Source organism: Cydia splendana, chromosome 25 (assembly GCF_910591565.1).
Source record: "Cydia splendana chromosome 25, ilCydSple1.2, whole genome shotgun sequence".
Lineage (NCBI taxonomy): Eukaryota > Metazoa > Arthropoda > Insecta > Lepidoptera > Tortricidae > Cydia > Cydia splendana.
In genome coordinates, this window is record NC_085984.1 from 11,451,114 (window position 1) to 11,476,217 (window position 25,104).

The window sequence follows — 25,104 nt, forward strand, 5'->3', positions numbered from 1 at the left end:
TCACTATTGTTCAGTCTATCAATAAATCCATTTCTAAGATAGAACCATAATCACAGAATAACTAATAGTACTACCGTACAGAAAATTCACTCCTTTACAAAAGTCACATTTAGGTATAAAATTATACCTATACTCGCCGCCTGCACCCAAAAGACAAGTTTTTGTACCTATACCTACCGATTTATTATTTTCAAGATAAATATGTAGGAATTACAAACGTTGATTCTGTAAACAAAATTTTATTATCCAGAGATAGTATGTCTGATTCTCACGGCTGATGCCACAGCCGTATTCCTTTAAAAATATGTCTGGCAGTTTGTAATATTCTTTCTGGCAACCAATAATCATTTTAAATTGGTCTAAAGCGCTTTAGTTTTATGCAAACAAAACGAATCAATAAGTTATTGAATTTGATTAAGTACCTACTTAGTATTTATGTTATGTTTTAAAGTTTAAATTCACCTTTCAATATCGTCACAGAATAAATAATAGTACTAGGTACAGAAGACTCACTCTCTAACAAAACGCGTCTGTTACGATCAGCACAGATATGGTCGCTAGGTGGCGACAGCGCCACGCGCGGCTTATGGCAAACCCCAAAATTGGGGCCGAACGGATGTACTTTTAGCTACCTGTAGCAAAGCGACAAAATCGCGGAGTGAGCCACGCCTGATATCGTCCGGAATTTAATAAAATGTTATTTCTGCTTTATTTTTCTTCCGTTTATTCAGACATCGGTAAACAGAATAATATCTTTTATACGGATTAGATTGAGATTTAGGTTTCGAAGCCATTGTGTATTTTCATTTGCGCGAGCGCCACGTGACACGACTATCGTGCGAGCCGAGCGGCAGCCCACTGCCATACGCCTGCCCGGGAGGAGCGCCGGCCAAATGTACCTAAACTGGGCAGTGACACCCCCCTGCCATAATGTTAAAGAGGAATAAAGCGTTTCAGTTTGATTTCAAGACTGTCTATTTAAAATAAATCTTATTAATTAATAAACAGTGAAATGTAAATGCCGTTACAATAAATAAATAAAAATAATGAAAATAATAAATCATTTATTCACATGTAACAAACACTATTTTACAGATAGTAAGCTCCAAACAGGCTTGGAATAGTACATTGTGCAACATGGGGCGTAAGTTGAATATTGCTAACGAGAGTAAGTTAAATCGCGACGGCTTGCCGGAGCGATTTATAGACTCGAGTTTGCAATATTATTAGGCCCCGAGTTACACACAATGTTTTTCATCACACTTGCGATACAAAAATTAAGTATAAAGACAAAAAACTGTTAATTATGGCACTAGAAACTTCATAACTCCCTAGGGAGAACGCTTTTTCTATAACTCCCGCTAAACCAGAGCAATCCTAGGAAGCACTTTCTATCAAACCGCGTCGTACGCGAGTGGAATAAATTGCCAGAAACAGTGATATGTGCTCCTTCAGTGAATAGTTTCAAAAACAGACTTGACAAACACTTAAACAAAAAAAAAAATGAACACTAATCGTTAAAAAAACAAGTGCAGTGATATACACGCATCAGCTTTCAGCTGCTAGTGTATTAAACAATATAATAATAATAAACCTGCGTGCAATTCCACATTTACTGAGCGAGTGTGATGAAAATGTTTTTATCTGGCTAGTGTAAAACATTCCTGCACCCAAAAATCCAGGGTATGATTACACCACTGACAATAGTGGACGGTTGACCTAAACATTTGTTCTCAGGAGTTTTCGGAGCCCTGGCTGAACCACTTTGTGGAGCAGCTGGGCCGCGTGCCGTCTCTGTGGCGCCCCGGGATGCACACCTACCCAGGGGTAATCAAGGAGAAGGTACGTATAGTGAGGTCCTCAACAGCCCTGGCTGAAGCTTAGTGGAGCAGCTGGGCCGCGTGCCCTCTGTGGCGCCCCGGGATGCACTACACAGGGGTAATCGAGGAGAAGGTACGTATAGTGAGGTCCTCGACAGCCCTGGCTGAAGCTTAGTGGAGCAGCTGGGCCGCGTGCCCTCTGTGGCGCCCCGGGATGCACTACACAGGGGTAATCAAGGAGAAGGTACGTATAGTGATGTCCTCGACAGCCCTGGCTGAAGCTTAGTGGAGCAGCTGGGCCGCATGCCCTCTCTGGCGCCCCGGGACACACACCCACTTGGGGGTTATCGAGAAGGCACCAGTAACGGAAGTAATCATTCAGCGACGCCTTAAAACGAACCCAAAATTCTTTTGGCAACATGTGTCGAACCTACGTAACAAGGGCGGATTCGAGTCCAGTATTATGCGCGGGGACCGAATGTTTAGTGGACAAGCAGCGGCGGGGGCCTTTGCGGACTACTTCTGTTCAGTAGTGTATTCCTCTCCTGCGAGCCAAAATTAAGTGCCGAATCAGCTGGAGCTACTGGCTGTGATCGTCACATAAGCATCTCTGGGTTTTCTGAGCGTGAGGTGGGACTCGGAGTTGATAAGCTGAAACCGAATTGTGCGCTAGGACCGGACAATGTGCCCGCGTTTATAATTAAGGCCTTTAAATCCCAACTTTCGGGTCCTCTAGCCCATGTATTCAATCTGGCGCTCAAGTCTGGCACCTATCCTCATAGTTGGAAGACCTCGAGAGTGACACCAATCTTAAAGTCGGGTGAAAAGTCGCGAGCCGAAAACTAACGTCCCATCGCTATCCTGAGCTCATTTGCTAAGGTATTCGAGAGTGTTTTGCACTCTAAACTGTACGCTTTAGTGGATCCTTATTTAAGTGATGCGCAGCATGGGTTCAGGAAAGGCCGCTCTGTCAACACAAACCTTCTCTCGCTCGTAAACCACGTCTCGGATAAACTGGACGAAGGATGCCAAGTAGATGTTGCATACCTTGATTTCAGGAAAGCGTTTGACCAGGTTGACAACGATATCCTTTTAGAGAAGCTGTCTGTGGTAGGTTTTGATCCGTCACTAGTGATCCAAAAGACTCGAGCCTTTGGAGCTCTATTTTTTAGGGCTCGCCTCATCTCTTGACGCCTAAAAGGCTAAAAGCCTATTTAGCTCTTTAGCCCCCGAGCCTAGTTCTATTTAAGAGTCTAGACTCTTGGGGCTAATAACCTTATTAAGCGCCTAAAAAAAAGCCTATTTAGCTCTTTAGCCCCAAGCCTTAATAAGGTTATTAGCCCCAAGAGTCTAGGATCTTAAATAGAACTAGGCTCGGGGGCTAAAGGGCTCAATAGGCTTTTAGCCTTTTAGGCGTCAAGAAATGAGGCGAGCCCTAAAAAAAGAGCTAAAAGGGTCGAGTCCTTTGGATCACTATCCGTCACTCCTTAAATTGTTTGCCAGCTACCTGAAGGATCGCAAACAATTCGTTCGACTAGGTTGCTTTGACTCCGATCCGTACCCAACGAGGTCTGGGGTTAGTCAGGGATCCTTGCTAGGGCCCTTTCTCTTTTCTATCATAGTGAATGATCTTTCGAGATGTGTGGTTGCTGGTAAACTACTATTATATGCTGACGACATAAAAGTCGTAGTAGATGTCAGAACCCCGTCAGACTGCCAAAACATGCAGCGTAACCTGGATGCGATATATCGGTGGAGTGTTAAAAACCGCCTTTCTCTTAATGTGACCAAGTGTCATGTCATGAGTTTCACCCGGGCTAGGCAAGAAATACTCTCGAACTACCTCATTGATTGTGAGACTCTATCCCGCACTCATTCTATGAAGGACCTGGGGGTGCTTTTTGATCCAGGTCTTACATTTCATGACCATATGCGGTCTCTGGTCGCTGAAGGGTTTAAACGCTTGGGATTTGTTACATGAATAAATATTAATAAATAAATAAATATTATAGGACATTTTTACACAAATTGACTAAGCCCCACAGTAAGCTCAAGAAGGCTTGTGTTGTGGGTACTCAGAGAACGATATATATAATATATAAATACTTAAATACATAGAAAACAACCATGACTCGGGAACAAATATCTGTATCATCATACAAATAAATGAATATGCAAAGACTTTACGCATGCAGGTGTCTTTAAAGTTCTGTACTCTGCTCTGGTACGATCCAAATTGGAAACAAGCTCGTGCGTGTGGAGCCCATACGAGACAACCTACATGCTAATGCTCGAGAAGGTCCAGAAATGTTTTCTGCGTACTCTCTTCAAGAAGCTGTACGGGTACTATCCTTTCATGTATCAGACAGCCTACTTGAAGGGCACGCTAGGATACAACGCACTAGCGACGCGCAGACTGTTCGACCAGCTAATAACCGTGCTCCGTATCCTGCGTGGTCGCCTGGACTGTCCCGAGTTAGTTGGCGAGGCTTGTAGATTATTTGTCCCGGACGGGCGTGCGCGGTTTCGTGCTGACCGGCTACGTCTCTTCGCGGTCCCTCCCGCCCGCACGGTCTCGCGGCGCAATTCGCCCGTTTGCCGAGCGTTGAACACGCTCAATAAGCTCGGTGCTGTGCAACACTCCTGCGATTTGTTTGCGGACGGCTGGACGGTTATTGAGAGAGAGTGTTTGAAATTATGCGAGTTACTGACCTAAGGATTTAACGTATGTACCAATTTTTATGACATGACCTTATGTAATTATTCCATACTTTTATTATTATTGTCTTTTGTTTTTATTATTATTATGTATTGACTTAGGTATAAGAAATGTAATGACTTAGGCTAGTCCTGTAAAGTTGCATTTTGTTTTAAATAAATAAATTGAAAAAAATAAAATAAAAAATTGAATGAAATGTTCATGAAAAACTTTTGAGTATTTTTCACTTATTCCTGTAAAAATTCTATTGCTTTACGTGTTAAAAGTCAGGGGTTCATTGGGCGTTTTCAGAAATAAATATTGAAAACCTGATTCTTTCACGTCTGGACGTTCTTGGGCTCATTCTACTCAGAATCGACAGCATTCTCCATCCCACCATTAAAAAAAGATGTCCCAAAATGTCCACTCCATTACGTCACGTTTTAGTATGACAAAAATTTTCACTTGTATGTGCGTGACGTAGTGGAATGTACAATTTTCATACAAATTTTTGGGACATTTTATTTTATCATCAGAATTGAATATGCTAGTGATCCTGAGTTGAAAGAACCCAAAAACACCGGGATCTGTGAGAATCGGATTTTCGATATTTATTTCTGAAAACGTCCGGTTCCCAGTTCCCGAACAAAAACATCTAGACAAAACATCTAGAAAACATCTAGAACAGTAATTCGCCTCAGCGACATGTGATCATATAGTAGGAGATCCCACATATATGGTCGACTTCACCAATCTGTCTGACGGATGAAAACATGAAAGAAAATATGTTCCAGAACATAAATAAATAGGGTTGCCTAAAGAAATATGGTCAAGGCTAATTTTAACAAATTTTTGAAAAAAAAATTTTTTCGGCAAATATCACCGATTTGTCTGACGAACGAAATAAGTTTCAATGGAAAGTATACACCTTGTACAACATAAATCAACTAGGTTGCCAATCTTTTTCCGGTCACTATTGTGTGGTTGCCGTGTTTAAAGAGGTGATTTTATATCGATAATTGCACTCATCTGTCTGACGCTTGAATTATACATCAAAATGATGGTAAATTTATTGCAAATACAATGGTATAGGGTTGCCTGCGAAAATCCGATCACAAATAAGGGTTGCCAGGGTTTTAATTAAAATAAGAAGGGAAGACTTTTAGCGATCACTCATAAACGGCTTAACTGATCAAGTCTGTTTTAATTTTATTTGATTGAGTTTTTTAAGCACTATTTTCATGATTTTCTTCATATTTTTTGGACAGATGGTTCAAAAGTTACAAGGAAAAACCTTATTTTTTTATCTTTCTAAACAATTATTTCCGAAATGATTCACTTTATCAAAAAATGTTGTTTAAAGACCCCTATTTATTTTGAAAGGCCTATCCAATGACACCCCACACTATGGGGTTGAAACGATAAAAAAATGTCACACATTTTGTTTCTTTCAAAGCGATTATTTCCAAAATATTCACTTTATCAAAAAATGTTCTTCTAAAACCCCTATTCATTTTAAAAGACCTTTCCAACAATATCGCACACCATAGGGTTGACACGAAAAAAAAAACCTCAAGTACATTTTGTTTATTTCGAGGCGATTATTTCCTAAAATATACACTTTATCAAAAAATGTATAATAGAATATTTTAGGAAACAATCGCCTCGAGAGAAACAAAATGTCCGTGAGGATATTTTTGTACAAGTTGTATACTTTCCATTGAAACTTATTTCGTTCGTCAGACAAATCGGTGAAATTTTGACGAAAAATTCTTTTTTTCAAAAATTTGTTAAAAATAGCCTTGATCATATTTCTTTAGGTAACCCTATTTATTTATGTTCTGGAACATATTTTCTTTCATAGTTTCATCCGTCAGACAGATTGGTGTAGGTCGACCTATGTGGGATCTCCTACTAATAGGCTTTTTATTTATTGTTAAATTCGGGATGAATATAGTATACACTTTCTTGCGGAGGGTAAAATAATAACATTTACTTGCGTACGTACTTCCATCGTTATTTTGCACAGACGGCGCGCGGGTTCGGGTACATGCGCCTGATGGCGGGGCTGGAGCCCGAGGCCGAGGGAGACAAGAAGACGCGTATCGTGCGCGCGCAGGCGCTCTGCAAGAGGTTCTTCTTAGCGCTGAAGAAAGAGGTACAGTCACATCATGGTAGTTAACTAGTTCTGTTATATTATACCGCTCGACTGTTGTGTTGTGTTGCGGACATTCGAAAGGGGGACGAATAAAGCCCGATTTAGACGATGCGAGAACTCACATGCGGGTTTCGTACCATTGCGGGTTTTGATTGGTCGGTTGGATTGGTAATTAATCCACAGTCCGCAATGTAATTAAAATCGCATGCGAGTTCGCGCGCCGTCTAAATCAGCCCTCAATATATGGACAGTGCAATGTCATTATGTTAATGTTCTTAAATTAAAACTTATGTGTTATGTGAAATAAAATAAAATATAAGAATAATGCGTTCACTAGGAGAAGAGTATTTTTAATAACAAAACTTGAGATATATTGAATATGTCTGTGATATTCAATATATTTAAACTTAAAATGCTCGTTTTTCGACTTGAAATACGTGAGTGACCCGTTGTTAATATATTTAATAGGAGAAGAGTCCGGGACTTAATGCAAATTATTGCAAGATTTTTTCGTCATAAGGTTAGAAATTTGTAAATTTAAAAAACGCGTTTTAAGTTTCTTATCGCAGTTCTTATTGTTGTCGCAGTTACGAAAAGCAGCCGCCGACGCCCTCGAGTTGAACCCGTTAGTGAGTCCTGATGATGCCCTCCGAAGTTGTCCGATCTGGTTGCGCCGGGCTGACTCCTTCCTCAACCAGATGCCCCTTATGGTTGCTCAACTCAACGCTCAGCGAGAGGCCAAAAGCAATAAGAAGGTGAGTCCTAGTGATGAAGTCCTCCGGTCTGCCCCTTATGGTTGTTCAACTCAACGCTCATCAGGTGGACAAAGGCAAGAAGATAAGTCGTAGCCCTCTGAAGTTGTCTGCTGTGGATAATTCCTTCCTCAACCAGATGCTCCTTACGGTCGCTCAACTCAACGCTTTGCCGGACGACAAAGGCAAGAAGGTGAGTTATAACAAATCTTGGCATATTATAAGTAAAATTGTATTTATGTGTGGTGATCTCATGCTCTTTTCGTTTACGCTTTATAATGCGGCGTTCGTATAGTTTGTGAGGTGTACGGTCCACAGTACACGTCTTTACTGAAAATTTTCGGCTCCGCCCTTTCCATCGAGGCTGCCTTTTGTACCTAATCCAGCGGTCAATGGCCGCACGTCTCCTCTCGTCTCCAACTCGGTGGAAAGGTAGCGTTACCGCCGCTAGAAGTCTCACTGTCTGCTGACCCCCAGAAACCTCCCCCCGCCTTGGTGGCACGGCCGCGGCTCGCCCCTCGGCCGGGGCCGGCGCCACCGCGGCTGGAGCCGGCGCCGCCGCGGCTGGAGCCGGCGCCGCCGCGGCTGGAGCCGGCGCCGCCACGGCTGGAGCCGGAGCCGCCGCGGCTGCAGGTGCCGGTGCCGCCGGGCGCGGCGGGCGCGGCCTTCGTGCGGCGCGTGGTGCGCGGGCTGCGGCGCGCCGCGCGCGTGGACCGGATCCTCGCCACGCGCACCGCCATCACCGACATCGCTATACGACTGGGGGCCACGGAGGACCGGATATACCAGACCTGGTCAGTGATACATACCCTACCGACGGCCGTTTTTGTTTTGTTTTGTTTTTCTGTGATTGTTTTGGCAGAACCTCCGATACACAAAAAACCGGACAAGTGCGAGTCGGACTCGCCCACAGAGGGTTCCGTACTTGATACAACAAACGTGATTTTTGACCGAAGTTAAGCAACGTCGGGCGGGGTCAGCACTTGGATGGGTGACCGTTTTTATAGATAATGGTACGGAACCCTTCGTGTGCGATTCCGACTCACACTTGGCCAATTTTTTACCCTTTGGGTACGGAACCCTAAAAACGTACGCCTATTTTTTCATGACCATTAATATATTGCCAAAAAAAATGATTGCCAAATATTGAATCCGTGTATAAAAATTGTATTCCTCAATGAATGTATGTATGGTCTAAGATCCCACATATATGGGCAACCTTCACCAATTTGTCTGACGGCTGAAACTATGAAAATATGAAATAAAATATGTTCTAGAACATAAATAAATAGGGTTGCCTAAAGAAATATGGTCAAGGCTATTTTTAATAAATTTTTGAAAAAAAATTTTTTCGGCAAATTTCACCGATTTGTCTGACGAACGAAATAAGTTTCAATGGAAAGTATACAATTTGTACAACATAAATCATCTAGGTTGCCTATCTTTTTCCGGTCACTATTATGTGGTTGCCGTGTTTAAAGAGGTGATTTTATATCGATAATTGCACTCATCTGTCTGACGCTTGAATTATACATCAAAATGATGGTAAATTTATTGCAAATACAATGGTATAGGGTTGCCTGCGAAAATCCGGTCACAAATAAGGGTTGCCAGGCTTTAAATTAAAATAAGAAGGGAAGACTTTTAGCGATAACTCATAAACGGCTTAACTGATCAAGTTTGTTTTAATTTTATTTGATTGAGTTTTTTAAGCACTATTTTCATGATTTTTTTTCATATTTTTTGGACAGATGGTTCAAAAGTTAGAAAGAAATACCTTGTTTTTTTTAGGGGTCTTAAAACAACATTTTTTGATAAAATGAATATTTTAGGAAATAATCGCCTCGAAAGAAACAAAATGTATATGACGATTTTTTTTTCGACCTATGGTGTGGGATGTTGTTGGAAAGGTCTTTCAAAATGAATAGGGGTTTTAGAAGAACATTTTTTGATAAAGTGAATATTTTGGAAATAATCGCTTTGAAAGAAACAAAATGTGTGACATTTTTTTATCGTTTCAACCCCATAGTGTGGGGTGTCATTGGATAGGCCTTTCAAAATAAATAGGGGTCTTTAAACAACATTTTTTGATAAAGTGAATCATTTCGGAAATAATTGTTTAGAAAGATAAAAAAATAAGGTTTTTCCTTGTAACTTTTGAACCATCTGTCCAAAAAATATGAAGAAAATCATGAAAATAGTGCTTAAAAAACTCAATCAAACAAAATTAAAACAAACTTGATCAGTTAAGCCGTTTATGAGTTATCGCTAAAAGTCTTTCCCTTCTTATTTTAATTAAAAGCCTGGCAACCCTTATTTGTGACCGGATTTTCGCAGGCAACCCTATACCATTGTATTTGCAATAAAATTACCATAATTTTGATGTATAATTCAAGCGTCAGACAGATGAGTGCAATTATCGATATAAAATCACCTCTTTAAACACGGCAACCACATAATAGTGACCGGAAAAAGATAGGCAACCTAGATGATTTATGTTGTACAAGTTGTATACTTTCCATTAAAACTTATTTCGTTCGTCAGACAAATGGGTGAAATTTGCCGAAAATATTTTTTTTTCAAAAATTTATTAAAAATAGCCTTGACCATTTTTTTTTTAGGCAACCCGATTTATTTGTGTTCTGGAACATATTTTCTTTCATATTTTCATAGTTACATCCGTCAGACAAATTGGTGAAGGTCGACCATATGTGGGATCTCCTACTAGTATAAGTTGGTAACGCAGTGGTAAATGCCTTATTTTCATATCGATCCGTGGACGACACAATAAAGTATAAAAGCGTCCACTATGCTATGTATGTACCAAAATAGTGTTACTCATTTATTTATAAATTTAATTAGTACCAAGCATTTATTACCATATTAAAAAGAAAAGAACGAAGGAGTTTATGGTTCTGTAGCTCAATCCCGTGGCTTGGTCCTGACTGTAGTAAATGCTCCGGTTATTCGCGTGTTCGCAGGTGGGGGGTGCGTAATAATAATGTGTCGCCGGTTGTTCGCAGGTGGGGGGAGGGGGAGTGGGTAATAATAATGTGTCGCCGGAATAATGTGTTGCCGGTTGTTCGCAGGTGGAGGGAGGGGGGAGTGGGTAATAATAATGTGTCGCCGCTTATCGCAGGTGGGGGGTGCGTAATAATAATGTGTCGCCGGTTGTTCGCAGGTGGGAGGAGGAGGGAGTGGGTATTAATAATGTGTCGCCGGTTATTCGCAGGCGGGGGGTGCGTAATAATAATGTGTCGCCGGTTGTTCGCAGGTGGGGGGTGCGTAATAATAATGTGTCGCCGGTTGTTCGCAGGTGGGGGGAGGGGGGAGTGGGTAATAATAATGTGTCGCCGGTTATTCGCAGGTGGGGGGTGCGTAATAATAATGTGTCGCCGGTTGTTCGCAGGTGGGGGGTGCGTAATAATAATGTGTCGCTGGTTATTCGCAGGTGGGGGGTGCGTAAGCTGGCCATGTTCAAACTGCGGCAGTCAATAGCGCGCGGCGACGTGCCCACTGACAACGGACGCTTGGACGCCGTGGACTGGGCCATCGTCGACATGGTGCTCATGTACAGGGCCAGTGAGATGATGGTCGATGAGGTAAGTTTCATGGCCAAACACATGTTTAAATTAACGATGAAATAAAAAACCGGACAAGTGTGTGTCGGACTCGCCGACGGAGGGTTCCGTAGAGTAGGCATCTATATTTTCTATGATTAGGTACATTACAAATGTATAGTTTTGAGAATTTTTCCTGTACTTGTAGTATAAAACGATATTCATTTCCAAATTTCTTAGTTCTAGCTCAATGAATTCTAGACAATCAAAGCTAGGTCAAAAATGGAATATTTGACAAAAACTTATTTAATTTTGGTTTCTGTTTAGAGCCAATACCAAAACTACGAGCAACTGTCAGCGCTCCTGGGCACATTCCACCTCGTGCAGCGCTTCGAGCTGGAGAGGAACAAGCAGCGAGTGCCGCTACACAAGTGGGTCGACGCGGCGCGCTGGTACAGCAGGAAGTGAGTACATCCCGTACGGGGCACATTCCACCTCGTGCAGCGCTTCGAGCTGGAGAGGAACAAGCAGCGAGTGCCGCTACACAAGTGGGTCGACGCGGCGCGCTGGTACAGCAGGAAGTGAGTACATCCCGTACGGGGCACATTCCACCTCGTGCAGCGCTTCGAGCTGGAGAGGAACAAGCAGCGAGTGCCGCTACACAAGTGGGTCGACGCGGCGCGCTGGTACAGCAGGAAGTGAGTACATCCCGTACGGGGCACATTCCACCTCGTGCAGCGCTTCGAGCTGGAGAGGAACAAGCAGCGAGTGCCGCTACACGAGTGGGTCGACGCGGCGCGCTGGTACAGCAGGAAGTGAGTACATCCCGTACTGGGCACACTCCACCCCGTGCAGCGCTTCGAGCTGGAGAGGAACAAGCAGCGAGTGCCGCTACACAAGTGGGTCGACGCGGCGCGCTGGTACAGCAGGAAGTGAGTACATCCCGTACGGGGCACATTCCACCTCGTGCAGCGCTTCGAGCTGGAGAGGAACAAGCAGCGAGTGCCGCTACACAAGTGGGTCGACGCGGCGCGCTGGTACAGCAGGAAGTGAGTACATCCCGTACGGGGCACATTCCACCTCGTGCAGCGCTTCGAGCTGGAGAGGAACAAGGAGCGAGTGCCGCTACACGAGTGGGTCGACGCGGCGCGCTGGTACAGCAGGAAGTGAGTACATCCCGTACGGGGCACATTCCACCCCGTGCAGCGCTTCGAGCTGGAGAGGAATAAGGAGCGAGTGCCGCTACACGAGTGGGTCGACGCGGCGAGCTGGTACAGCCGGAAGTGAGTACATCCCGTACGGGGCACATTCCACCCCGTGCAGCGCTTCGAGCTGGAGAGGAACAAGGAGCGAGTGCCGCTACACGAGTGGGTCGACGCGGTGCGCTGGTACAGCAGGAAGTGAGTACATCCCGTACTGGGCACATTCCACCCCGTGCAGCGCTTCGAGCTGGAGAGGAACAAGGAGCGAGTGCCGCTACACGAGTGGGTCGACGCGGCGCGCTGGTACAGCAGGAAGTGAGTACCTACATCCCGTACGGGGCACATTCCACCTCGTGCAGCGTTTCGAGCTGGAGAGGAACAAGGAGCGAGTGCCGCTACACGAGTGGGTCGACGCGGCGCGCTGGTACAGCAGGAAGTGAGTACCTACATCCCGTACGGGGCACATTCCACCTCGTGCAGCGCTTCGAGCTGGAGAGGAACAAGCAGCGAGTGCCGCTACACAAGTGGGTCGACGCGGCGCGCTGGTACAGCAGGAAGTGAGTACATCCCGTACGGGGCACATTCCACCTCGTGCAGCGCTTCGAGCTGGAGAGGAACAAGCAGCGAGTGCCGCTACACGAGTGGGTCGACGCGGCGCGCTGGTACAGCAGGAAGTGAGTACATCCCGTACGGGGCACATTCCACCCCGTGCAGCGCTTCGAGCTGGAGAGGAACAAGGAGCGAGTGCCGCTACACGAGTGGGTCGACGCGGCGCGCTGGTACAGCAGGAAGTGAGTACATCCCGTACGGGGCACATTCCACCCCGTGCAGCGCTTCGAGCTGGAGAGGAATAAGGAGCGAGTGCCGCTACACGAGTGGGTCGACGCGGCGAGCTGGTACAGCAGGAAGTGAGTACATCCCGTACGGGGCACATTCCACCTCGTGCAGCGCTTCGAGCTGGAGAGGAACAAGCAGCGAGTGCCGCTACACGAGTGGGTCGACGCGGCGCGCTGGTACAGCAGGAAGTGAGTACATCCCGTACGGGGCACATTCCACCCCGTGCAGCGCTTCGAGCTGGAGAGGAACAAGGAGCGAGTGCCGCTACACGAGTGGGTCGACGCGGCGCGCTGGTACAGCAGGAAGTGAGTACATCCCGTACTGGGCACATTCCACCCCGTGCAGCGCTTCGAGCTGGAGAGGAACAAGGAGCGAGTGCCGCTACACGAGTGGGGCGACGCGGCGCGCTGGTACAGCAGGAAGTGAGTACCTACATCCCGTACGGGGCACATTCCACCTCGTGCAGCGTTTCGAGCTGGAGAGGAACAAGGAGCGAGTGCCGCTACACGAGTGGGTCGACGGGGCGCGCTGGTACAGCCGGAAGTGAGTACCTACATCCCGTACTGGGCACATTCCGCCCCGTACTGGCCATCAGATTCCACACTGCTCAGGCCGCGCACGAACGAGAGGAACATTAACAGCGAGTAAGGTGGCTCACTGGTACAGTAAAAACTGAAAAGACCCCGTACTGGGCGCATTCCACCCCGTACTGGGAACTTTTCATCCAATAGCTACTGGGCACATTACACACATAACCATTTATTTCATATAATTTCTTTTTGGCGCTTGCAGAACTTATACACCTCCAAATCTTATATAGTGTAGTGGGTACTCTACTATAACATTGGGGACCTTTATTCTTTTCTTTTAATGTACTTATTATTAACCATAGCGACTATACATCTCTGTTATATTGTAGTAATTATTTATTTTAATATTTAATGTTGTCTTCGGTTACCGCGATAGTTACTCATGAAATAAAACTATTGAAACTGATTATATCGCGTAACGTCGTCGGGACGAATCCAATATACGCGGTATAATCCGTTTCAATAGTTTTATTTCATAAGTGTTTATTTGCTTTGTATAGGATGTCGCCGTAAATGCTGTATTGACTTGTGAAAGCGATCTTGAAACCCGCTTAGGGCCTCCCCACACCTATCGATAGGTGTGAAGAACCATACAGAATACATTTTAGAATTTTGGTTTTTTGTAAACGAAATATATCTCCTCTGAACTCTGAATACAGTGTTTTTGAAATAATCGCTTAAATCGCTTAAGCATGTGTGTGTGTGTGATTAAAGCAACATTATGTAATCCATCTTGTTTGCTTTCAGCGCCCGAAGCTATACCAAGAGGTGAGTGGATGGGCACAAAGTCAATACTGCGTTTACTACGTTTACCACATTCATTCATTCATTCATTATATTTAATAACAATACGAGTATTTCATTGGTCTTGAAAGAACTTAAATTACCCTTTATAAATAATGTGTCCACAGATGTAGTGCGTAATTGTTTTCCATCGTATTTTCTCGGAAACGTTCGTATTTGTCACGCTACTTCAGTCAACATCAGTACTTTTTGTACCGAGACTGACTGAAATAGCAGGACACGTTAGAAGAAGAGAAGAGGTAGAGAAGTGCTACTATTCCGTAGAGGAATTTGAGAATGAACGAAATTCTGACATATAAAATTAAAATTATAATGCAGTTGTTATTAATGGCTAAACTTACAGTTTGACATCCTATGTTTATAATTCCTAATAGGGTATTTGATTGTATTTAAAATAAATTATTTTACACCATGCATGAAATAAAGCACCAGAAGATTAATAGAGAAACGTAGATAGCAGTTACTTTTAGATACAATTTCTATTTTTAAACCCATACAAAACTATAAAGAGTAGGTAATTTTGATTGTGACGTCACATGCTAGTGTTTCATATAAGTAACTTCCATAGTAGCAAAATTGCTTTGACGGTTCGAAAAAAGAAACTGATCTGACTAGTGGTCAAATACCCTATTCCCATTTTTGACCGAAGCGAAGCGAAGGTCTACGTTTTGACTCGGGCATTTTGCTTTCGTATGTCCGGATGTTCTCCTCTACAGGTCGCAATTCTTAACCGATTCTCGTGAAATTTTGTGACCGAATTTTATGACTAAATAAAATTTTTTTGTCAATCCGGTTTTTGGAAATTTTTAAAAATGGCGGAGTCGTGATACCTGGCGCCTAAACAAATAGTCGTATCGATATCATAAGACTTTTTTCTTTTTGAAACATGTTTACAGAGTTAATAGCAAAAAATGCAGAAAAAAATTATCGCTGGTTTAGGCGGTATTTAGATATTTAATTTTAACTAATTTTAATTTGAGAAGGAGTAGCTAAATTTCGTCAACCCATCTAAGAACTATTTGGCTCAGTTTGTAAACGTTCGCTTTTTCTGTTTGCACAGAGGGTCTGGGTTCGATCCCCAGTAATTGTATGCTGGGATATTATAACTTTTTGTATTTTTTTACACATAAATTTCGTATTGTTTTTCTTTAATTTACTATACACCGTGTTTTTATTGAATTCCGTTAACTTCGGGGTATAGTTAAGTACGTTTATAAGAATTAAATGGCATTGTTAATTTTCAAAAAAAAAAAATTTTTTGTTTTCTTTTTTGTTTTTTTTTTTTGTTTAAAAAGTAATTAAATGTAGCATATAGCGTTGTTGTAACACGGGCATTACATTTAACTCAACCAAACAATTGAAATCTGTGACATATCAATGTCATTTCGTACATCAATCGACCGAGATTGTACTTAAGTTTAGTAGCAAATGTATGAACTCATTCTAAACACTAATCAATATGTAAGCCGGCCCTAAGGCAAGTGTACACGCTTGTAGAGGCCTTATAGTAAAAAAATAAATTATGGATTATCTCCGAAATGGACTTAATTAGAACATCGGTGTCTTTGAGAAAGTTACTTGATTTAAGCTCAGGAATGCACCCTTGAAATTAACGGAAATAAAAAAAAACACGGTGTATTTAAAGCTCTTAGCACCATGTTATTTCAAGCTCTGCTCGCGAGGTCAACAGCTCACAGAGCCACTAGTACTAATTTTGTGTGTTTTTATGTTTTAATTTTAATATTAGCTGCATGTTTGTTTGTTGTTGTTGTTGTTCTTGTAGTTTTAAGTTATTTATAACATAATTCAAACACAATGTAAAATTGTTTTATGAATAAATGAATAAGAATAAGAATAAGAATACGTTTCCGTGAAAATACGATGGAAAATAATTATGCACTACATCCTAGTATTTGTTTAATTTTATGTGATAGCCTAGCTGTGTTCTTCTTGTGTGTTTTCTTGTAGGTGTATACCTAAACCTTCCTCAAGAATCACTCTATTGATAGGTGAAAACCACATGAAAATCCGTTCAGTCGTTTTTGAGTTTATCGCGAACATACAGACATACAGGCAGAGAGACGCGGCGGGGAACTTTGTTCTATACGATGTAGTGATGAGTGAAGAAAAACTGATGTTATATTGTTATTAGCAGCCGCGTGCAGATGTCCGCCGTGGCGCTCCAGAAACGGTGGTTCGAGCTGAAACAGCACACGCGGCGGCGGTTCTACGCGCAGGCGAGGACGGGGCTGGACGGCCAGGCCGGACGCCTGCCCCTCCCCATCCACCAGGCTATAGCGCGCAGGTAACACTAGAGACAACATGTTCGAGCTGAAGCAGCACACGCGGCGGTGGTTCCACGCGCAGGCGAGGACGGGGCTGGACGGCGAGGCCGGACGCCTGCCCCTCCCCATCCACCAGGCTATAGCGCGCAGGTAACACTATAGACAACATGTTCGAGCTGAAGCAGCACACGCGGCGGCGGTTCCACGCGCAGGCGAGGACGGGGCTGGACGGCCAGGCCGGACGCCTGCCCCTCCCCATCCACCAGGCTATAGCGCGCAGGTAACACTAGAGACAACATGTTCGAGCTGAAGCAGCACACGCGGCGGTGGTTCCACGCGCAGGCGAGGACGGGGCTGGACGGCGAGGCCGGTCGCCTGCCCCTCCCCATCCACCAGGCTATAGCGCGCAGGTAACACTAGAGACAACATGTTCGAGCTGAAGCAGCACACGCGGCGGCGGTTCCACGCGCAGGCGAGGACGGGGCTGGACGGCCAGGCCGGACGCCTGCCCCTCCCCATCCACCAGGCTATAGCGCGCAGGTAACACTAGAGACAACATGTTCGAGCTGAAGCAGCACACGCGGCGGCGGTTCCACGCGCAGGCGAGGACGGGGCTGGACGGCCAGGCCGGACGCCTGCCCCTCCCCATCCACCAGGCTATAGCGCGCAGGTAACACTAGAGACAACATGTTCGAGCTGAAGCAGCACACGCGGCGGCGGTTCTACGCGCAGGCGAGGACGGGGCTGGACGGCCAGGCCGGACGCCTGCCCCTCCCCATCCACCAGGCTATAGCGCGCAGGTAACACTAGAGACAACATGTTCGAGCTGAAGCAGCACACGCGGCGGTGGTTCCACGCGCAGGCGAGGACGGGGCTGGACGGCGAGGCCGGACGCCTGCCCCTCCCCATCCACCAGGCTATAGCGCCCAGGTAACACTAGAGACAACATGTTCGATCTGAAGCAGCACACGCGGCGGCGGTTCCACGCGCAGGCGAGGACGGGGCTGGACGGCCAGTCCGGACGCCTGCCCCTCCCCATCCACCAGGCTATAGCGCGCAGGTAACACTAGAGACAACATGTTCGAGCTGAAGCAGCACACGCGGCGGCGGTTCCACGCGCAGGCGAGGACGGGGCTTGACGGCCAGGCCGGACGCCTGCCCCTCCCCATCCACCAGGCTATAGCGCGCAGGTAACACTAGAGACAACATGTTCGAGCTGAAGCAGCACACGCGGCGGCGGTTCCACGCGCAGGCGAGGACGGGGCTGGACGGCCAGGCCGGACGCCTGCCCCTCCCCATCCACCAGGCTATAGCGCGCAGGTAACACTAGAGACAACATGTTCGAGCTGAAGCAGCACACGCGGCGGCGGTTCCACGCGCAGGTGAGGACGGGGCTTGACGGCCAGGCCGGACGCCTGCCCCTCCCCATCCACCAGGCTATAGCGCGCAGGTAACACTAGAGACAATATGTTCGAGCTGAAGCAGCACACGCGGCGGCGGTTCCACGCGCAGGCGTGGACGGGGCTGGGTGGCGAGGCCGGACGCCTGCCCCTCCCCATCCACCAGGCTATAGCGCGCAGGTAACACTAGAGACAACATGTTCGAGCCAAGATACCTGCCCACGATTGCACGCCCAGATGGGAGTCCCCAGGGCCGGGCTGGCCCCACTTCCCCTTCACCAAGCTATAGCTCGCAGGTAGCACGAAATCTTGTTTTATGAATCATTCACCATTCCTGGTGATTTTATTTATTAAATAATTGTTTTTAATTTATTGTGAAACTGCTGACATACGATTGTAATTTAATAATTTTAAATGAAATTTTGATTGTCTGTCTTATTTTTCGTACTCAATTATTCAAAATGTAAAAAAACTGTCAGAGCGGTTTCGCACTACGTCCGATCCGAATCCGATCCGAACCCGTGAAAATATGGGTCTAGAAAACTCGGATCTAATTCGGATATTCGCTTACGCACTAGTCCTAGCCGAACCCGTGAAAATATGGGTCTAACTCGGACCGAATTCGGATATTCGCTTACGCACTAGTCCTAATTTAATAGACTGAACTAATACACTGGATGCCTGCCGCTTCACGTCCCCCAGCCGCATACCCCGCCCGCCCCGTGCCTCTCTGCTCGTACGCAGCTCGGCTTTAACTCGGACGCAGCGCGCGAGCGTTCATACAAATAATACTAAGGCTACTTCGGTCCGTCAAAAATGGGTCTCTATTGTTTCCCAAATAGTTTTAAGTCATAACGTATTGTTTGTCCGAATTTTCGTTAGTCATAATTGGTTTTTCTCAGAAACGCGTAACTTTTTAGGATTGCCATAAAACAAACTTAACCTAACCTAACCTATCTATAGAATAACCTTACGAAAATCTTGAAAAGTAAGTAAGTAGTGATAAATATGGAACCGGGAGCGATAGCAAGTAAAACGACCGTTTGCATTGGCGACTGATTTATTACTGACTTGTAGGTAGATCACAAAACTACATACAGATCATATCCTCCACCATTAATTTTGGAACCTGTTAAACAAACAAACACACTCATTAACAGGTGCTTATACTTAAAAATACTTTTTAAAATCTACGTTGACCCTGGGACGCAAGCGTTGTTGGGCGGACGGCAAATCCTCATTATGTTCAGCCGTGTTATCAGACCCGGCGGCTGCCTGCGGCAGATGCGGAGCCTCCGCTGCCGGCACATGAGGCATTTCTCGTTCACCCTCTGTGTCAGCGTCCTCACAGTCATTCCACTTCTCCCTGCCCTCTGCGGGTTCATTATTTTCACTTAATTCAATTTCTGGGAGCTCTCTGCTCGGTTCAGGTTCAGTGGTAGCCGAAGGTGGGGCAGGTGGGGTTGAAATTGATTGTGACTGTGACATAACGGTTTCACTTATTAAATCGTCAGTTTGTTCCGTTTCCTGACGCTTAAACATTTGGTCAACATGACGAATACATTCGGTATTATAATCAGCTACAAATACGTTATACATTCTACGGCCTATTGAATTTAGCACTTTTCCTTTTACCCAACTTTCTTTTCTATCAATATACCATCTAACCCATACTAAATCGCCGGTGCAAAATTCCCGACTAATATTAGAAGCTTCCTGCAACAAAAATGTTTGGTCACTATCTTTTGGCAGTAATAAGTCTAATCGTGTCCTTAATTCGCGACCAAACATTAATTTTGCAGGTGTCGCCCCAGTAGAAGTATGTACTGTATTTCGGTATGTAAACAAATATTCTCGTAAGGAGTCATGTACAGTTTGTACTGGCAAATTTTCTTTTAATATTGATTTTAAGATTTTTTTACAAATTTTTACACTTATTTCCGCCTGGCCGTTACTACAGGGGTGATATATAGGAGAAGTCATGTGTTTAATACCATTACTGGAACAAAATTCCCTAAATTCCGCGGAAGCAATTTTTACGTCATTGTCAGATACAAGCAAGTTAGGGATGCCAAAACATGAAAATATTTGCTTTAACTTGCTAATCAATGCCTTAGTTGTCGTTCCATTTTCCATATAACAACACTCAATCCATTTACTGTACGCATCTACCAGTATCAAATACGTTCGAGAACCGATTACCATATAGTCAATGTGCACGCGTTGGAAGGGTGCGCCCGGGCGCGGCCACGACGCTGGCGGCGCCCGCGCAGGCGCGGCGCGCGTCTCGGCGCACGTCGCACACGAGCCGGCCCTCTGCTCGATATCGTTATCTATACCTGGCCACCACATCCTACTTCGTGCATTACTTTTCATCTTTACTATTCCCAGATGTGTGCTGTGCAATTCATCTAATATGCGGACCCTGAGTGCTGCGGGAACTATAGTGTAAATAACATTATTTGCGGTATTTGACACATTATGACTGACGTATATAGAGATGTAACTAACGCAAATCGATTGTCACAGCAAGCGATTACGATTAGATGGCACGTAGACTGAGGTATCGAATTGTGACGTATAATGATTTTTTATTTGAGATTTAAATAAAGCTAGAATTATATGGTTTTCCCGCAAGCTACCGGTCGGTCGGTGTATTTAATACACCGACCGAGTAGGTCGCACCCATTGTCAAAATTGAAACTAACTGGGGATCTATTTTAAAGTTTATTTATGTTATTTCTGTGTCAAATTTGTTGTCTGTTAAGTGACGATAAATATATCCATATTTACAGTTAATTATCCACCTTTTCCTTATTTTTATTAAAAGAAAAATGAAAAATTCATATCGATTTACTTAGACGACTACCGATTCATAACGGTGGTGTCCGGCCAACCCTAAAATTAAAAAAAAATCGGGCAAGTGCGAGTCGGACTCGCGCACGAAGGGTTCCGTACCATATAAAAAAAAACAAAAAAAAAACCGGGCAAGTGCGAGTCGGACTCGCGCACGAAGGGTTCCGTACCATAATGCAAAAAAAAAAAAAAACAAAAAAAAAAACAAAAAAAAAAACGGTCACCCATCCAAATACTGACCACTCCCGACGTTGCATAACTTTGGTCAAAAATCACGTTTGTTGTATGCGAGCCCCATTTAAATCTTTATTTTATTCTGTTTTTAGTATTTGTTGTTATAGCGGCAACAGAAATACATCATCTGTGAAAATTTCAACTGTCTAGCTATCACGGTTCGTGAGATACAGCCTGGTGACAGACGGACGGACGGACGGACGGACGGACAGCGAAGTCTTAGTAATAGGGTCCCGTTTTACCCTTGGGTACGGAACCCTAAAAAAAGCAAAAAAAAAACGGTCACCCATCCAAGTACTGACCACTCCCGACGTTGCTTAACTTTGGTCAAAAATCACGTTTGTTGTATGGGAGCCCCATTTAAATCTTTATTTTATTCTGTTTTTAGTATTTGTTGTTATAGCGGCAACAGAAATACATCATCTGTGAAAATTTCAACTGTCTAGCTATCACGGTTCGTGAGATACAGCCTGGTGACAGACGGACGGACGGACGGACGGACAGCGAAGTCTTAGTAATAGGGTCCCGTTTTACCCTTTGGGTACGGAACCCTAAAAAAGACGTAGAACGTAAACGTTCGCAGTGCAGTTGTTTTCCTTTGTGATTTCGATGTGCAAAACATTTTACGCAGTATTGCTGTTGTGAGTGACAGACGTCAAATACCGCAAATAATGTTATTTACACTATACGACCTTGTGGCCCCGCAATAGGCACCCGTTTTCATATTGTAAATCGGCCTTATTGCGGAAATAAGGAAGTATCGACGTACATTTGATTTTTCTAGGCCACCCCCGTTGCATGTACTTAATAACGATTTGTAATACATTATCAATATCGGTCGCTTGCTGAATGTCTTTATGTAAAACAGCTGGTGAACATGAATTCAGAAACTTTAATGAGGAATAGGTATCATGCTCATGGTCACTTTTGCAACAAGTATTCGCTAACGGTGCGCGAGAAAAATAATCGGCGACTACATTGTTATCGCCCGACGTATACTGCACATTGTAATTGTAAGCGGATAAAATTATTGCGTACCTTTGCAAACGCAGCGCTGTTGTCATTGAAATGCCCGTATTATTATTAAATATCGATATCAACGGCTTGTGGTCAGTTTTCAAAATAAATGGCTCGCTTCGACCGTACAAGTACTGGTGAAATTTTTTTACTCCAAATATTATAGCCGTCGCTTCTTTGTGAAGTTGACTGTAATTTTTTTCACTAGCCGAAAGCGACCTTGACGCGAAAGCGAGCGGCCGCTCAACTCCGGTGACGTCACGTTGACTAAGTACCGCTCCTAGACCTGAGGGTCCCGCATCTACCCCCAAAACGAGTTGTGCCGTGGGGTCAAAATGGGCCAGGACTCTCTCCGAAGCCAACTCACGTTTTACGCGTTGCGCAGCCTCTCGCTGACGCACACCCCACTCCCACTGAGCTTGCGCTCCGAGCAGATCGTATAAAGGTCGCAGAACACTAGACGCATTAGGGATGAAATTCCTATAATAATTAATCATCCCCACCAAACGCCTAACCTCTGCCACATTGGTAGGATCAGGCGAGTCCAATATGGCCTTGACTTTAGCGGAACTACTTTGCAAACCACTTTTACTAATTGAGTAGCCGAGATAAGTTACGGAGTTTTGAAAAAACTCGCACTTTTCTTTTTGCAATCTAAGCCCTGCTTCATTTAACCTATGCAATACTTTTTTCAACCTATCCATATGTGTTATTTTATCGGGGCCGGTGACACAGATGTCATCGAGCCACCAACTTACTCCATCGATACCTGAAAGTAACATCTCCATAGACTTCTGAAATATAGCAGGCGCATTGGCCAATCCATACACAAGACGAGTGTATTTATACAGACCTTTCTGTGTATTGATGGTCGTGAGCTCCTGTGACTCGTCACTTAGTACAAATTGGTTATAAGCGTTTTTTAAATCTATTTTGCTATAATGCTCGCCCCCTCCTAGTTTTGCAAATACTTCCTCTATTTTCGGTAGGGGATATTTATCGATAATCAGGGGCCGATTGCATAACAACTTGTGACTAATAATATTAGCGAAAGTCTCTTTCTAATCAAAGGAATTGGAAAGAGACTTTCGCTAATAATATTAGTTACAAGTTGTTATGCAATTGGCCCCAGGTCTTTGTTAAGAGTCACCGAGAAATCGCCAGCAATCCTAAGTTTTCCGTTTTCTTTTAATACCGGTACGATAGGGGTGGCATATTGTGAATAGCTAACCGGTACCAAAATACCTAAACTGACTAATCTGTCTAACTCACGTTCAACTTGCCCTTTTAATGCGAATGGAACTGCGCGAGGCTTAAAAAATTTTGGAACACTGTTAGGCTTTAATTGTAAATGTACTTTTAATTTGTTAAACGTCCCTAACTCATCTTGCCATAACTCAGGATATTGTTCCAATAATGTAACCACATCGGCGTCAGCTGATAAGTTTTTATTGTTTACATTTTGCGTTAATGTCAAGTTAAATGCGGACATAAAATCCCTTCCTAATAGGGGTGGACCTCCGTTTTTAACTACATAAACTCTCAATTCCTTAGCCTGTCCATTATAGGTCAATTGACATAAAAAAAATCCCAGAGGTTGAATTTTATGTCCGTCATATAAGCACATCCTAATCTCACTATCTAACAACTTATACTGGGAAAACATGTGATTATATAACTTTTCTGACACAGCACAGGTAGCAGACCCGCAATCAAGTTCCATTTGTAATTGTTGACTGCCAATTAATACATTTAATTCTATCGGCTTAGGAATTACATACCTTAAGTTAAACATTTGACATTCCTCACAGTCATCTACCTCGCTGCGATTCAACGACGACGATTCGCCAACGGAAACGTTATGCACTCGCGCACTTTCACCACAAACTTTCTTTAAGTGACCCTTTTTGCCGCACTTTTGACACTTATACGATTTATAACGACAATTGATTTCCGTATGATTTTTCATTCCGCAAACCGTACACTGCTCGGGCGTCGAACGTGGATCCCGCTGACCGCTGCCGCTCGCGTTAGCGCGACCGCCGCGCGCGCCTCTCGCGCCACCGCGATATCCACCCTCCGTTTGCGCTCGAAAAACTGGCTCCTCCTTAATTGTAGTTAGTTTCGCTTCTCGGGCACTCTCCGTCTGTTCTGCCAACTCTAAAGCTTTGGCAAAAGTTAATGACGATGGCTTTTGCTCGAATAGTTTATCGCGCACGGAACCTGAGCCCAGACCGAGCACGAAACGATCCCTGAGGTTCGTCTCCAGGGCAGAACCAAAATCGCAATAACTTGCCAGACCTCTTAGTCTTGCCGCCCATTCGCTCAACGTTTCGCCTGCACTCTTCATCGCTCCGAAAAATTTCGCCTTATTCGCAAAAGTACACTGCTTTTGTTTGAAATGTTCATCGAGTAATAAAACCAGCGCGTCATAAGTTAATGAATCTATCTCCTTCGGATAAGCTAAATTGCGCACTAACCGATAACTTTCATCCGACAAGTGTGTAATCGTGATGGCACTCTTTTTTTCTGCTTCCGATATACTGTTCACTAGAAAAAACTTCGTTAACCGGCTCTTGAATATCGCCCACTCGGTAGTCTTATGATCGAAAATAGGCAAATTTCCTAAATACGACTGCGACGACATGATTTAAACGCGCGAATTATCCTCGTTAGCCAGATGATAAATATGGAACCGGGAGCGATAGCAAGTAAAACGACCGTTTGCATTGGCGACTGATTTATTACTGACTTGTAGGTAGATCACAAAACTACATACAGATCAAATAACCTTACGAAAATCTTGAAAAGTTAACGGTTTCAGTTTTATGACTAAAGATAATATGACAAACAATACATTATGACTTGAAACTTTATGGGAAACAAAGGGA

The 25,104-nt window shown here is 44.4% G+C and overlaps 1 protein-coding gene across 1 annotated transcript; it reads right to left on the bottom strand.

Annotated features, from left to right (window-relative positions):
• Nucleotides 1-19,110: 19,110 nt before the first annotated feature.
• LOC134802701 (uncharacterized) lies at nucleotides 19,111-24,972 on the bottom strand. The gene is made up of 2 exons (XM_063775345.1): nucleotides 23,995-24,972; nucleotides 19,111-19,235 (listed from the first exon to the last, which is right to left on the bottom strand). Exons 1-2 carry the CDS (start codon nucleotides 24,858-24,860, stop codon nucleotides 19,223-19,225), a joined length of 879 nt encoding a protein of 292 aa, XP_063631415.1. The 5' UTR covers nucleotides 24,861-24,972; the 3' UTR covers nucleotides 19,111-19,222.
• Nucleotides 24,973-25,104: the final 132 nt, after the last annotated feature.